The 17,215-nt window shown below is 33.8% G+C and overlaps 1 protein-coding gene across 1 annotated transcript; it reads left to right on the top strand.

Annotated features, from left to right (window-relative positions):
• The first annotated feature begins 2,292 nt into the window (after positions 1 to 2,292).
• Positions 2,293 to 12,870, top strand: LOC110605448 (plastid lipid-associated protein 3, chloroplastic). Its single transcript, XM_021744038.2, has 3 exons — positions 2,293 to 2,987; positions 11,877 to 12,072; positions 12,261 to 12,870. Exons 1-3 carry the CDS (start codon positions 2,368 to 2,370, stop codon positions 12,570 to 12,572), a joined length of 1,128 nt encoding a protein of 375 aa, XP_021599730.1. The 5' UTR covers positions 2,293 to 2,367; the 3' UTR covers positions 12,573 to 12,870.
• The last annotated feature ends 4,345 nt before the right edge of the window (positions 12,871 to 17,215 follow it).

Genomic DNA, 17,215 nt, shown 5'->3' with positions numbered 1-17,215 from the left:
AATACTCGCCTTATTTCATACCTGTTTAGAAGGATCTTGAAGATCAATGGGTCATTTTCAAAGAATCCTATCACTTTGTTTGCATGATCGAACCTTACTTTGTATTTGGCCCATGCCTTCTGTTCAACTGACAGAACATCTTCTGCTATGCGTTTACTTTTACCTTTGCCATTATCAGGTCCTCCTGCGATGACATGTATGACCTCAGCCATTTCAAGAGAGTGAAGAGAGATTTCTTTTTTAGAGAGAAAGAATAAGAGACCGACTTTAATCCAAATGAACAAAAAGGATTCAATGGATTTCTCGGCAACGAAACTAAATGCTGCGGCCGGAAAACAGAGTTATGTTGTGACTGGCTAAACCTGCAAGAAAGAGAATGTGAGGTGGTGGGTGCCCACGGTAGCCACTCTGATACTTAAGTCAATAAACCATAGAATAGGGCGAGTATAGAATTTGAGAGTAGTTGTATAAGAGAATTGTGTACCTTTTCCTCTATAATTGTTTACCTTTTATTAGCCACTTTGATGCTTAAGTCAGTAAACCAAAGAATAGGGCGAGTATAAAACTTGAGAGTAGTTGTGTAAGAGAATTGCGTATCTTTTTCTCTGTAATTGTTTACCTTTTATACTATAAAAAGATGGAGATAAATATAGTATTTTCTAATAATTCGACGATAATGTGGCCGGCTAACTTGATAAGGGATCCCACCAGATTAACTGGTCGGGGATCCCCTGATTATAGGCATAACTGGTGCTCGTTGGATTGTGCCCACTAACAGTAATTTTATGCTGAGAGCCTGAGACTCATCCTATCCAGGGGAAGGTGAGTGTTAGTGTTCGGGTCTTCCTTTCCTTAGGTGGGACCGCATTCCAGGTTATTAGACTCTTACTACGTGACCCTGTTTTATGATAACAGTTTATAACTTATTTTAGTCGATTCTTGTGTAATATCAACTATTAATAAATTATTAGACTTGACCAACATTTGATATTGGACCCAATATGAAATTTAACTATTAAATAACTCATGCCACATGGAATAAGAGTTTGACCTATATATTAATTCTATGGTTTTAAGAATAATTTTTACATGTGTTACGTACATATCTATTATTAAATCTAAATTAATTTAATTAATTGTTCTCTTATTAATTAATTATATTAATTAAATATGAATTAAATTAATATTTGATTTTAGACTTATTAATAAAATAATATTTAATATTTTAATTCTATCAAAATATATTTAAGGCACATATCATATTAAATCAAGCTCATTTAATTAATAAATTAATTAAGATTGTTAAGATTGGTTCTTATATATGACATCACATATTCAGAATTAATTGGTAACGGGAATGGAAATGACTTTTTCATATTCAAATAGCATCCCTTGCATTTTCAATTCTTATAAACTATAGTTAGTATTTAGTATAACTCATCATAATTATCCAATTAATAATAAATATATTATTTCATTTAATCAGAATTATGACTATAAATTATCATGTATTAGAATCTCAAATTGTTTAAAATACCTATTGAATTAAAAATTAAAATGTTTACATTAATTTTAATTTATATCTAAAACTTTAAATTTTAAATAATAAAATTAAATTTTTTTATATTTTGTCTCAATTAGAATTAAGAATACTAAATTAAATCTAAAAAGTTATCAAAAAACTACTTGAAATTTTATTTAACTAATAAAATAGTTTTTAAATATTATATTAAAATTATATTGATTAGATAATATAAATTTATTTATTAATATAAAATTTTAAATATTACATTATAATTTATCATTAATTTTTTAAAATTTAATTTAATTAATAAATCGTAAAAAGTTTAATTTTATTATATAAAATTTTAAATTTTAAATATAAATATGAATCAATTAAATATTTAAATTTTTTATTTAATAAATTTTTTAATAATAATTTTACATATATATGTGAATTATAATTTTTTTGATAAAGAAAATTAAAGTAAATAGTTAAAATTGAGTTAAATATAAAAAAATAATTTTATTATTTAAAATTTTAAAATTATAATATAAATGTAAAAATTAATATTTTTTATCTGCTTTTAAAAAAATATTTTTTAAAATATAATTTGATTAAATATATAATTTTAAAATTGTGTTTAAAAATATATTTTGTAAAAGTTTAAAAGATTTAAAAATAATATTTTTGAAAATTTAAATATTTTAAAATAATTTTTTAGAAAAGTTTAATGGTTTATAACATCACAGTTGAGTGCTCTTATGGCAAAAAACATCACGGGTGTACGGCCATTTATTATTCATTCCCCCTGGCGCTGTAACCAAGTTCAAAATACCAAACAAGTGTCGTTCACAAGTTCAAGGATGGCCCTCTTCTCCTCTCACTGTTCTTCTCTCTTCTTCTCCTCAAACCTAAACAACCCTGTTCGTGTCTCTTCTTCTAAGACCTTCGCATCTCCCTCCTTCTTCTTCTCCAAGAAAGCCCCCTCTAAATCCCTTCACTTCGCATTCAAAACCCCCACAAGTGATAAATTTACATTCCCCTCTGTAATCCCTTTCTCCTCCCTTTCAGAACCCACACCCGAACCAGATACTGACCCCACAGAAAACCCCGGTCCGGATTCCAACCCTACTCCAGTTAGCATCACTGATGAGTGGGGCGAAAAGACGGAACCGGAACCCGAATACCCGAAAGATTCGGATGTGGATACTCCGAAGGATGACGATGAGTGGGACGAGGAGTGTATTGCTGCAGGGAATGGTAGCGCTGCTCAGGGTACTGGCGCTGTGGTGGAAAAGGATGATAGATTAGAGGACTTGAAAAGGTGTTTGGTTGATACGGTTTATGGTACGAATTTCGGGTTTCAGGCCAGCCCGGAAGTTAGAGGCGAAGTTTTAGAGTTGGTTAATCAGTTGGAAGCTGTGAACCCTATTAAAGCACCCGTAGATGCAACTGGGATACTCGATGGCAAATGGGTTTTGTTGTAAGTTCCTTACCTTTATTATTATTATTACTAATATTATTATTTCAGCACGTTCATTTTTGTATTTGCTGGTTGCAAATAGATTTGTAGAATTATTATTTGCATTCAGAAAAAAATTCCAATAACAGAGGAAAGGTTATGTATTTCAATGAAATGGAGATGTGTCTAGGAATATAGAGCGGCAAAGGTTGGTTTCTGGTGGCGTGACGATGGATGATTTACAGATTTGGCGTTTGGTAGCTGGAATATGCTAGGAAAGGGATTACAAATGTTAAATTCCATTGTTTGGTTTGTTCCGTAACATTACATTACATTCTCCTAACCTTGTGGATCTCACCTTTACTATGAAAAGCAGCTTTTTATCTTTAGAGACATGGGGACAAACAAAACAACCATTAATTCTTAATGCCAAATTAGTTGGCATTAGCTATATGGAATGGATCATTGTTGGCATTAGCTATATGGATCATTTTTTGCAATATATCTTTGTTTGATGTTAATTTCGCATCATTAAAGCATAGAAAGTAACTTTGGAAGTTTAAAAATATATAAATATTAATGCCTTTATTTATAATAGTGTTTATGAAAAACAATTATATAAATCTTCTCTAAAATCTCAACTGAAAAGAGATTGCAGATGATGACCATGTGTATGCTACAAGAGATTGTGGTCTCTTGATTTTTAATAGTTGATTCTATCTTTTGAATTTTTTTTTAAAAATAATTTTGGTTTTTAGTCATATATTCTAAAAAAATATATAGCTATTTTTAATTTTTTTTTTTGAATTATAGTTATATGTTATGTTAGCATCATTATGATGTTTTGACAGCATTATCAGTCTTAACGTTTTTCTTCTTCTTAGAAAAGGACCCCTTGACCTTTTATCTTTATATGAATATGGTAAATACTTGACCACAATAATAAAATATAAATGTTATTGTTTAGGTCCTTAGTGATCATTTAACATATGATTAATGACAACTAGTTATCATTGTGTGAAAGGGTTAACATTTATGTTTTATTAGTTAGCAACTACTACTTTGTTTCATCTATGGACTGTGCTAATCAATTCCCCCATCTTAATATATTTAAACAACATTCAACTTCCACTTCCCATGACCTGTGAACAAAGCATTCAAAGTTTGAAACACTTGAATACTTATAGGAAATCTAATGAAATGCTTTTGTTTGGAAGTTGCATTTAGCATCTTTCAGCTAGGTTGTCCTTATCCTGTTTCACAAATTATATGCTCCCCCATTCTTTCACAAAGGAGCTCCATCCAAAGGAACACCTTTGAAACAAGAAGACTGCCATTAAGATGTAATGAGTCTATCAGCAGTGCTTATCACACTGAGTCATAATACTTGATAGAGTAAGAACTTACATGTATATATGTATAAGAGAAAGAGGTGATTGTATTATTGGCAGAAGTGACTAAAATACAAGGATTGGAATAAAAAATAGCTCAAAAATAATATTCTTCCTTACGGATTAGAGTAAAATGATAATACAAAAGAAAAGGACAATCCACAAGGTTACAAGAAAATTAGTATGCCCCAAGCAATACTTCCAAATTTACTACTAAACCTCACATACTGTTTCATCTAGCCTATGTATCTTTGTGAGGTTCTTCCACAAGCTCCTCTACTCCTATTTTAGTGTTAGTTTCACTTGGTGGCACTTCCCTCAAGATTCCTTTAACAAACTTGATACCCTTTTGGAACCTTTTGCCCGGTGTTAGTAAAGGCGCACCCCTAAGGCGTGAGGCAAGCAAGGCGATTGACACATCGCCTAGAACCACTTAAGGCGGGCGATCTTCCAAAGGCGGTGACAAGCGACGTGAGGCACACCTAGGCCAGGCGCGCCTCAGCAAAAGTTAGCGCCTTTTAATAGAAAGGGCTATTTTTTTGAGCCCAAACAGTATCAGTCCTGTGGTAGACCGGTGAAAGAAGGAGAAGGAGAAGGAGAAGGAGAAGAAGAAGGAGAAGAAGAAGAAGAAGGAGGATGAGAAAGGGTAAACTAACAATTTCTCATCCTCCTTCTTCTCCTCCTCCTCCTCCTCCTCCTCCTCCTCCTTGTTGGTTGCTGGTTTGTTGGGGACTTTCATCTTCTTCTCCTCTTTGACTGCTGGTTTGCATGGGACTTTCTTCTTCTTCATCATCTTCCTCTTCTTCTTGCTTTTTGGCTTCTTAGAGACATGCACAAATTTCTTCTTGCCCCTAAGCTTTTTCATTTTTTTTTTTTTTTTTTTTCTCTTTCGTTCTCTTTCTTCTCATTGCTCCTTTGCTCTTCGGCTTCTCTTCTTAAACGAAGGCATTTCCCAACCATTTTGAAGGCATGCATGGACAGTTTGGCCTTCTTTTCTTTCTTATTTAGCTATTGGACCTAAAGTCCTAAATTTAATTTACTGGTATGTTTGTTAGAGAAAAAAAATTCAATAGTTAAAATAAATTTTAATATTTTCTATATTAAATATAGTTATTCTTAATGAATTTATAACGTAGTATAATTCATATCAAGTAATGTAGTATAAGTTATGTCTAGTAATGTATTATTAAATTGATTATATATTAAAAATTTAAATTGAAAATGCATTAAAAATTAAAATTATCATTGTAATGTTATACTTGATTAAAAATAAAATTCATATCACACATTTTAATGATAATTCTTACTTAATGTATACCATATTTATATAATTATTTATATAATTTTCATTTTTGCACCTTGCATCACTCAGGCGCTCGCTTGCGCCTTGCGCTTAGGCTTCAAGATCCCTTAGCGCCTTGGTGTGTCTTGAGCCTTTAATAATTATGCTCTTGCCTGCTTGAAGGAAAATGGGAAACACTTCTAGTGTAAACTCTCAGTATTCCTGGGCTCTTGTTCCTTTGAGCCCATATTCTTTATTTGATCCATAACACTGCTGACCCCTTGAGAAGGATCATCCTCAAGGCTGTATAGAGGGAATTGATTGGCACGGGTCCACCTCATCAATCCAAGTTGCTTCATCTATGGATCAATACTTGGGAAATCATAGCTCCTTCAAAAGTTGTTTTCATTTTTCTGTAGCCCCTCCTTTGTTCCATATTTTCATCATCTGCCGTCATTCCTTTGGGTAATTCCTCCATAACTTCATGGAAAATTGGTTGAGTTTGAGCTATCTAGGGAGTTGAAGTTGATATAACATTGTGCCTAAGTTTTGAATAATCTGAAACGGTCGATGATAATGGGCTGCTAGCTTGGGTTAATTTTTTCCTTTAGAGAATGTTTCCTGTGAGGTCAACATTTTAAACATACAAAATCTCCAACTCCATATGCTACTTTTCTTTGATCTTCTTGGTTGATCAAACTATATTTTGACTTTTTGTTGTGTCTTCATTAAATTGAACCAAGGTTGTCTGAAAACATCTCTGCCGCCTGCAAATGCTTGAACCACTGCCAATATTTTGTTTTCTCTTGGTAGAAATTGAGTTGGAGGAGCGTGCCCATAGACTACTTAAAGGTGACATTCCTATGGTTGTATGAGAACTAGTGATATACCAATATTCATACTATGGCAACCATTTTCACCATAGTTTGTGTTGCTTAAGTTTCCAAACTTATGTTTAAAACTTCCTTCTGCCAATCCATTTTTGGATCATATGTATACTCATCTTCGACCTGTTCCTTTGTAAGTGAAATAATTCATTTCAAAAATTGTTAAAGGATAAGTTTCCATGGTTTTTGTTGCTCACAATAAACCTTGCTATCCCATGAACTTGATTGTTCCTTTTGTAAATAGCTCTACTAAAACATTTACTGTAAATTAAGTCCCACAAAATGACCATGTTTTGATTATTGATTGGTGACCATCCAATGCAATCACTCATAAAGCTTGTGATGAAATTCATTGATATGTCTTCTTTTATGACTTGTGGGATAGGTGGAGGCTGTGATAATCTAGTCAATGATAATGTCTGATATTTATTCTGTTGATAAACCAAATGTTCCTCCTCAAGCATTTTTGCAGATTGCATCATTCCCTATCAATAGAGATTTGAAGATAAAGATTGTATATTTTGTAAGCTCCTAGATATCCTCCCATCTGTGTAGAATAGAATTCCACAATTAATTTGTGCCCACAATGAACCTTGGGGAATTGGCAGAGCGATCCTTAATTATTGAGTAATGCAGATATGAATATGAACCATTCTTTAATCTGTTAGACTGTTACAAACTTTGTAACAGACTGATTTGAATTGATCCAATTAACTTTTGAATTTTTTTTTCACTTGACCCAAAATAGTAAACTCAAGTTAATTAATAGTTTTTTACTAGGATTTATTTATTACATAATATTTTTTTCGCTATACAATGTGGGATTTAGAATCCCACATCAACTGCTCTTGGGTCTCACTATCTTCCTCGCTAAATTTGCGACGTCCTCGTCGTAATGTTGCTGTGCTGAATCGAATACGATTGTTAAAACAGGATCGAACACTCGTGTATTGTGGTTAGCTAGTGTCCGGATGACTCCACCTTGTCTCGCATGGATAGCCCTTTCCAAAATAATTAACCAAAGTTATTTAGTAGTTTTTTACTAGGATTTATATATTACATAATATTTCTTTTGCTGTACGATGTGCGATTTAGAGTCCCACATCAACTGCTCCTGCATTCCACAAAGGTGATGTGAATATGAACCATTCTTTAAATATGTTAGACTTTTACAAAGGTTTGGAGCATGGGTATTTGTATTGTTCTTGAATCAGCTGGTATCTTGCCATCTAGCTAGGTCTAGAGATTACAAGGCATTAGCCATCCAATTTGGTTCTTGTCAAGGCATTAACAGCTCCTTTAGAAATGCATATTGTATTTCACATTATAGTTGTAGCCTGTAAAATCAACATAATCTTTATAGATCAAGTAAACTAATAGCTCAAAGTACAATTTTAACTCAAAACTAACACTTTAATCCACAAAAACTTAAAAAAAAAAAGGAAAAAACAACAATTAAAAACTAAAATAGATAAAATTTAACTAACTTTTTAGAAGAAATAAGTTTGAAAATAGAGTAGTTTATGATGGATCTAAGCGTATATAAGAAATATGCAGGGAAGTTTGAAGTTTGAAAGAGAAAGAGAAGAGAAAACTTGAAAAATATAGTCTTTGAAGTTGCTGAAAAATGTAAAAACTAATGAAAACGAGAATAGGGAGCAGAAGAGAAAGGATATAAAAGAATTTTAATTATTGGTAACAGCCGGTACTGTAACGTAACGGTCGGTTATGGCCGTTATGCCTGCAAATCACAGGGGCTGTTGTATAACGAGGTAACGGCCTCCCCCTAAAACCCATTACATAACAGTCGTTATGTTACGCAAGGGCCGTTATTTAAAACCATCGCATAGACTCAATCCTTTGCAAGAGGCGTCCCAATTTCTTATTCCATGGTGATTTTTTTTTTCAATGGAAATCTGGCATCATCAAAACATGAGAGAGAGCTGTTGCTCCTTAGTGTCCTTTTGTGTGATGGCTGTCCATAAAAAAGGAGTGGAGATTGTCCTTCAACAATTATTTGAGAGACTGGGCTATCTTAATGTTTTCTTCCAGGGATTGGAGCCTAGCTTGAGACACATTAGGGGCTGAGTGACCTCTAGCTAAAATGAGTTTAGACCTCTAGCAAGCCCCAAACAAGCAAGCTTTTAGCCTTTGTCGTTCTTAATCATGTCTAGGATTATAACATTCCATGTTAAGTATGAGCATGACTTTCTAAGTTGTGAATTTTTTATACTAAATTCTAATCTTATTCTTCCTATAATACTAGTTTCATTGAAAATATAACTAAAGAATTTTAGTTTTTATGGTATTCCTGCATTATTTACATGTGACAAATGATTTCTTCCCATTCCTGATTGGAGAAGCCTTTTATTATTGTAATTATTGTTGTCTATTTTTTCTTTTCCCCCCCTTTTCTTTCAGGCTAAATATATCAATTGACCCTTGACCTTTACAAAAAAGGTCAGTTGGCACCCTTGCCCTTTTCATTATTAATATTTAATGCTCAACCTCTATAAAACTGTAGCTATCTAACTCCTAAATTTTATAAAGTTTAACAATTGAATACTTAAAGTTTATTAAGTAACCACTTAACCTTTGAAAAGTTAGAGAGCATGTAACTCACATAGGAATTAAATAGTTTTATGTTTATACAAGTGGGGTGCTAATTATTAACAACGAAAAAGTTAAGATGCCAATTGAATTATTAGATAAAGTCAGGGGACAGAATTATTGATGCATGCACAAGGCATGACATCAACTGCTCAAGTGAATGGATGAGGACATTGCATTGCCACTTGGATCAATCACAAGAGCCATAGCTAAACGACTTAAAGCTGCACTTATCCACATGCTTCTAGGAACTAGGGCATAACGAAACCAAGAAGCAGCATTGCCATTTATTTGGAAAAGACTGCAAAATGAATCTGATAGTTACTTCTAGAAAAATGTCCCGCCATGATTTTCTTTGTCCCTCTCTATTGTTGGCTCATGGTATCTACACTCTACAGCATTGTACTTGCAGACGTTAGTGTACACGTAGTGTAACGACCCGAAAATCGGACCGCTACCGGCGCTAGGATCCGGGTCGACTTAAGGCCGCCGGGACCCGTAGCAAGCCTGACATAAAACCTGTGAACCCGTATAATCCCATACATGATCAACAACATGCATAAAAGTTAAAACTTTTCTTCATACATACTGTCACCGACTAACTCAACCTGTGCATACTCTGAACATATACATAACATAGTCCCTCTGTGGGATCTCATCAAGCCTTAAAGGCAAAACAACCTGTGTTGAGTTAGTTTACATAAACATCATAACATAAGATCATGTACATACAAAAGGGATTAACAATATACTATGGTCAAGCACAACTCTATCCTCAATAACCTCATTACATAACATACTGAATATTTTTACATTTCATCATAATACAATTGTCATGTCCACAATCTAACTATTACATGCATATGACTTTTCTTTCTCTTCTTGCCTTCTCTATCTATCCCGTACCTGCAAACCTGGGGGTTAGGGGAGAGGGGTGAGCTAGATGCCCAGTGAGTAGAACTATAAAAGAATATTTAAAACATGCTATCATGAAATGCGTCACTGCGCAAACAAATCACACCACGGATGGACTGATTCAAAAATCCCTCAACTCCATGCCCGGCCCTATTATGGGCACCACAGGACTTCGTACTCGGAGTTATTGCCCGGCCCTATTATGGGCACCACAGGACTTCGTATTCAGAAGGCTAATGAATCATCCTAATGTCCATCCACTAACATCTATCACAACAATGCAATGCGGCATATTCGTGAATTCTAATGCAAACAACCTATAATATGATCATGATGCATGAAGCATGATAAAAGCATTTCATTTCTTAATTTAAAAGGTTAAGTTTAGTTCCACTCACCTCTGGCTGACTCTGACAAACTCTGTAGCAGCTGGCTCACTGCTGGGGTCCTTGGTTCCTCGGGTCCGAACCTACACAGGTGGACTCCAATGAGGGACCAAACATACATAAACATAACTCTAATATATCCCCCAAAACCCCCCTAAAATATCATGAAAACATCACATGAAAATATGCATGAAATGGCTGAACAGGGCACTTTCGGCGGCACCTTCGGCGGCCGAAAGTCCCAGACAGAGACGAAACTCAGGTAGGTTCGGCGGCACCTTCGGCGGCCGAAAGTGCCAGACAGAGACGAAAGTCTCTCTTCGGGGGCAACTTCGGCAGCCGAAAGGCCTGCCTCCCCAGCCATGTTCGGCGGCCGAAAGTACCTTCGGCTGCCGAACCTGGTTTCTGCCAAAGGGCAGAAACTTGGCTCCCTTTGCACATTTCGCCTCCAAACCTTCCAAACATGCATATTTTTCAACCAAAGCATGCATACAAGTTCCTAGGGGCCTCAAACATGCATATACCCCATCTACAACACTTCAATCACACACAATCAAGCTACATTGTTCAAAAAAAAGTCATCAAAAACCCATAGGTTCAACATATAACCTAACATGCATTTCTACCCATAGATCTTGTATAAAACTTACTTAAAACACATAAGGAGCTTAAGATCGGCTCTTACCTCTTGAAGATCGAGAGAGAGACGACCTAAACTTGGAGATCCACGAAAATGAGCTCCTGAGTTCCCAAAGCTCCAAAACTTGGTTTAAATGTTCAAAACTTGCAATGTGAGTTTAAAACTCAAGAAAAATGGAAGAGATTTGGAGGAAGAACACAAGAGTTGCAAAGGGAAGGTCGGAAGCTTGCTGTGGCCGAAAATGGGAGAAAGCTCGCCCATTTCGGCTAAGTGCCCCATTTATAGGTGGCTGGCCAGGCCACGTTCGGGGGCCGAAAGTGCCTCCGCATCCATGCAATGTTCGGCGGCCGAACTTGACTTTCGGCGGCCGAACCTGAACTTCCCTCACTCATGCTTTCGGGGGCCTAACGTGCCTCCAAAACGCGTGCATGTTCGGCGGCCGAACTTGGCTTTCGGCGGCCGAACCTGGGTTTTCCTCCAATGCTATTTTCATGCAAAAACTCATTTAATTCACACTTAAAATCATTTAAAATGCATGAAAACATTTTTATAAAACATGGTTCTACCCTTCTAGAGGTCTCCGACATCCGAGATTCCACCGGACGGTAGGAATTCCGATACCGGAGTCTAGCCGGGTATTACACGTAGATGCAAATTTTAGCTGTAGATTGTTTCATTTAGATTCATTGAAAATAAAATGCTGAACATCCAAATTAATAGGCAAACATTGCCATATCTTTATTTTGCATTTTGGCTGAAGCATTATCATAATTCTGTTTCTATTTGGCTTTACAACTAGGTATACTGCATTTTCTGAGCTGTTGCCACTTCTGGCAGTGGGTACAATACCATTGTTGAAAGTTGAAAGTATATCCCAAGCAATTGATACCAGCAATCTCTCCATTGTGAACTCCATCACATTGTCAGGCCCTTTTGCCAGTTTCTCATTCAGTGCATCTGCCACATTTGAAGTCCGAACTCCTTCAAGAATACAGGTACTCCTTATATGTATGGTAACATGGTGCCTTGGGTGTTGACGAACGAGAAATGAATAAAATGAGTATTAGTAGTGACTTCCTATGGCCATATGACATGGAGAGAGTACCCTGCAGTTTTAGAGTACTAACTTTGTTTTGAATAAATGAAATCCAGAACCTTACTCATCTGCTTTAATTATTTCAAGGTTGAATTTAAGGAAGGCTCCCTGCAACCTCCAGAGATTAAGTCCAGCATTGATCTCCCAGGAAATGTTGATCTTTTTGGCCAGAATATCAATTTGACTCCTGTGCAGCAATCTCTTAATCCCCTGCAAGAGGTAGTGTCAAATATTTCAAGAACCATTTCTGGTCAGCCACCACTTAGAGTTCCCATTCCAGGTAATCAGTCAAGGTCGTGGCTTCTTATTACATACCTCGATAATGATTTACGAATCTCTAGAGGGGATGGTGGTCTTTTTGTGCTGGTTAAAGAAGGAAGTCCTCTTCTAGATCTGTAGCAAGATTGAATCTGCAATGCTATCTGTGCAGCAGTCTGAAATGCTCTTTCAGTTTTTTGTTTAACACCACCCCCCCGCCCCCCCCCAAAAAAAAGGAAAAAAAAAAAAAAAAGAAAGAAAAGAAGACCTTATACAATCTTATAGAAAGTGATGATGAAGATGCTTTTGTGGTAGTTGGTGGGCTGGGAACAAGGTGGTGCAATTTTAAAGTATTACAGTGCATTATAGTTGTAAGATGCAAGTTTTCTGTGTTATTAGATATTATTGAGCAATATAGTTAGTTGCGCCTTAAGTAAAAGGTTAAAATGTTGAGTAGTTGTTGCAGTTGGGCAGGTGTTCATTTTTAGAGGCTCAAGTTCGAAATGATTAAGAAACGATGGTTCGGTGTTACCCATTAGCACCTGCACCCACTGGATTGCGCCAATAAAATGCTGCCAGCAAGAATAGTTTAGAGTTCCTTTTTTGCTGTTTGAAACTTAAATATTTATTTATTATTTTTTTCCTAACCGTTGTTAGAACCATGGCATTCCTCTGCGAGCCTCAAATTGCCTCTCACTGGATTCTACGATTTTTCTCTATACCCGTTGATTTGCTCTCCGTCATCTACCGTGCAATTGCCTCTGTGCACCACGAAGATGAAGATGAAGATGATGTGCACCACTTCTAATAACAGGGAGAACCAGGGAGATGTCCAACAGAGATGCATGTTATTGATCAATTGTTTTTAACCGATTTACCTAACTTTATAAAAAATAATTTTTTGAGAATCTATATAATATGTTTTTCATAAATTTTCATTAGAATTTCAACAAAAACGTCAATTTTTATATTTTAAATCAACATATACTTTATTAAGAAATTAACTAATTTAATTTTAATATTTTGCTTTTAATATTTTAATAATATATAAAAATATGAGATATACATAAAAATATTTTAGTATATATATATAACAAAAGGTACTAATTTATAATTATCATTTTATTATTTTAATGTACTAAAAACAATGATAAAATGTCTTAATTATTTTTTTAAATTAATTTCTCATTTACAAGTATTTTAAGTTTTAATTGTAGTTAAAATATTATATGTATATATGGCAAATTGACTAAATTTAATTTAAATTTTTTAATTTTAGTTTAATCATAATATTTTGGAATAATTTTAGCTAATTTTTAAATTTAATTTTTTAGTTGGCATGTTACACATATTATTATAATGATTTATATCATTATAATAATTTTTTAATTAATTGAAAATTTTAATATTTATATCCTTTTATATTTTAATCTAAATCTTTAAATTTTAGATAAATTAGTTTAAATTTTATGTTTGAATGAAATTTTAATTAATTTTTAAAATTAAAAATAAAAATAAATAATCTAATTATTAAATGTGTAGTGTACATAATAAATTTTATTTTATAGCAATAATTATAAATATTTTATAATAGATATATTATTTAATTGAAAATAGTAATATATATAAAGTAATTAAAAATAATATATGTATTATAAAATTTTATAATTTTAATGTAGAATAAAATCTATTTAATTTTGAAGTCAGTTAGATTACTATTATTTTTAAAATTAAATATATTATACTATAATTAAATATAAATTAATATTGTTTATATATATAAAATTAATTTATATTTAAAAAATAATAAAATATTACATTTGATATTCTATTTAAATTTTTATATTTTAAGTTTTAAAAATTAATTAAAATTATATTCAAATGTAAGTATTGAACCAATTGAATTAAAATGTAAAACAATATAAATGTTGAGCTTTTTTAATTTGGTTAATAATAATAATAATAATAATAATAATAATAATAATAATAATAATAATAATAATAATAATAATAAGTGTAACATGCCACCTAAACTATTAAATTATTATATTTAAAATTTATAAATTAATTAAAATTATATTAAAATATAAAAATTGGGATATAGATAAATGTTGGGTCTTTTTAGATAAATTGATCTATAATAATAATAATAATAATAATAATAATAATAATAATAATAATAAAATAAATGATTCGCAAAATTAAATTTTTAAAATCAATGTTATATATAAATTAATTTAAAATTTTAATTATTACAAAGCTTGCAAATTTTGAAGGAATCAATTTTATATATTTGAAAAATCATAGTAAAATATAATTAAAAAAAATGCTAATATTATAAAATATATTAAATAGATGACAAACAAAAAATTCAAATATTCTACATTATCTATATTATTAATAAAATAACAAAAATATCAATATCTTATATATATGAGAGCCATTGCCTACTCGCCCCCTCGCCTCTTTCAGTTTTTTCTCTGAATAGTCTTTTTTTTTAATTTTTTTTTTTTTTATCTCTAATCATGTGCATCGTTTCGATTCTTTGATTTATAAAAACAAAAGAAAATTTGTGGCTCGGGTAACAATTTGTTTTAGATTTTGAACTGATAAACTCCTTTGCTGCTCTCAGTATAACTTGGTAAACCGGACCCAAATTTTATCCGCCTTAAAATATTAATTAAATCGCACATTGAATTAGTAAAAAATAAAGATATGATATTTTATATTATTAATTAATTAAAATATAAATATTATTAATAATATAATAAATGAAACTTATTTTTAGTAAACTCATTATGGTAAATTAAATAATAGTAATGAAATTATATAGCTTTCTTGATTTTTTATCTAAATTGTGCATCCTATTTACAAATAGAAAGCTAATTGATAAAGTGAGATTCAGTGATTTACCAAATAAAGATATCTGGGCAAGGGTTTGATCAAGCAGAGAAATTAATAGGCCGCGATTAGTGGTTGAAGAATTAATAGACTTACGTGCTTTGGTTTGAATAGGTTAAGGTTTCAGAAATAAAGAAAGTGTGAGGTTTTCTAAAAGAGTTAAGAATGTCGAATTCGAGTTGGTTAAGAGATATATATACTTTGGTCGTCCTAACAGCTCCTGCGTCACATCCCATCAGATCGGACATGGATGTCTTTTAGCAGGTGTGTCAGGTAGTTCATTAATGGTGGGCAGTTGGCTAATAGATGTAGAGTCGGGAAATCTATATCCTATCCATTCATTCGCGCCACATCAGTCTGATCCACAACACACGCATTTATGACCTTGGCGAGGATCAGTGGAGCCGACCTTTGCGTTGAATGGGTTTCGAAGATCATAAGTGCACATAATAAGTGCGGGTGATGTTTCCGGGGTGTGTTAATTGCTATCGCCGTTTAGGATGCTGAGCCGCATGGTTTTAAATGCTTGTCAATGTTCGATTTTGGGTATATATAGGTGTAACGACCCGGAAAACGGACCGCTACCGGTGCTAGGATCTAGATCGGCTTAAGGCCGCCGGGACCCGTAGCAAGCCAAACATACATCCTGAGAACCTGTTTAATCCCATACATGATCAACAACATACATAAAAATTAAAACTTTTCTTTCATTCATTCTCTCATACACCAAACTCAACCTGTGCATGCACTATACATAATCATAAACATTGACCCCTCTTTGGGATCTCATCAATGCCCCAATGGGTGACATAACATGTGTTGAGTTGGTTTACATAAACATCATAAAACATCTGAGATCATGTATTAAAAGGGATAACAACATTCTATGGTCAAGCACACCTCTAACATCCATGAACATCTTTACATTACATTTCTATACTGTACTTAACATAACATCTCAACATTACTCATGTCCACACTATCTATTACATAACCAAGACTTCATTACTCTTGCTGACCTCCTGGTCTACCCTGTACCTGCAAACCTGGGGTTAAGGGAGAGGGGTGAGCTATAAAGCCCAGTGAGCAGAATAATAAAACATTTATATTAAAGGTTCATGCTTTCATGAAATGCATCACATCACAACTAATCATATCAAGGATGAACTTGTCACCACTTAGCCCTCTACATATTCCAATCATGCCAGGGGCGTAGTGCAGGCCACACCTGGTCTTCCTCTTATACATAACATATCATACATGACCAACTGTGCCGGGGGCGTAGTGCAGGCCACACCCGGTCTTTCTCTTACATAGTGCCAGGGGCGTAGTGCAGGCCACACCTGGACTTCCATATCATATCATCATGTCATAGCATATGAGGGCTAATGGATCATTCAACATTCATCCACATCAACAACATATTATGCAATGCAACATATTCGTAAGTTCTAATGCATACACCCTAATATATATCTCATGACATTCATGATGCGTGAGCCATGCTGAACTCTCATTTAATTTCTCAATTTAAAACATTAAGTTTAGTTCCACTCACCTCTGGCTGAAGCTCTATTGACTCTGAAGCAGCTAACTCACTGCTGAGGTCCTCGGTTCCTCGGGTCCGAACCTACACAGGTGGACTAAAATGAGGGACCAAACATACATGAATATGACTCTAAAATACTCCCCAAAAACTTCCTAAAAACACCTCGAAACATCCATGGAAAACATGCAAAGGAAGGCTGAACAGGGCACTTTCGGCGGCAGGTTCGGCGGCCAAAAGTCCCTCCAGAGCCGAAAGTCAGGCAGGTTCGGCGGCACCTTTGGCGGCTGAAACTCCCAGACAGAGACGAAACTCATGCATATTCGGCGGCACTTTT

Source organism: Manihot esculenta, chromosome 17 (genome assembly GCF_001659605.2).
Source record: "Manihot esculenta cultivar AM560-2 chromosome 17, M.esculenta_v8, whole genome shotgun sequence".
In the NCBI taxonomy this organism is placed as follows: Eukaryota; Viridiplantae; Streptophyta; class Magnoliopsida; order Malpighiales; family Euphorbiaceae; genus Manihot; species Manihot esculenta.
Note: the sequence above shows the minus strand (reverse complement) of the source record. Positions and strands in the feature narration are given on the sequence as shown.

What these genes read in the sequence shown, in the direction of transcription:
- LOC110605448 (XM_021744038.2), top strand. Translation starts at nt 2,368, where the DNA reads ATGGCCCTCTTCTCCTCTCACTGTTCTTCTCTCTTCTTCTCCTCAAAC. An exon ending in GATGGCAAATGGGTTTTGTT is followed by an intron (nt 2,988 to 11,876) that starts GTAAGTTCCTTA and finishes CTTTACAACTAG; the next exon opens with GTATACTGCATTTTCTGAGC. An exon ending in GAACTCCTTCAAGAATACAG is followed by an intron (nt 12,073 to 12,260) that starts GTACTCCTTATA and finishes AATTATTTCAAG; the next exon opens with GTTGAATTTAAGGAAGGCTC.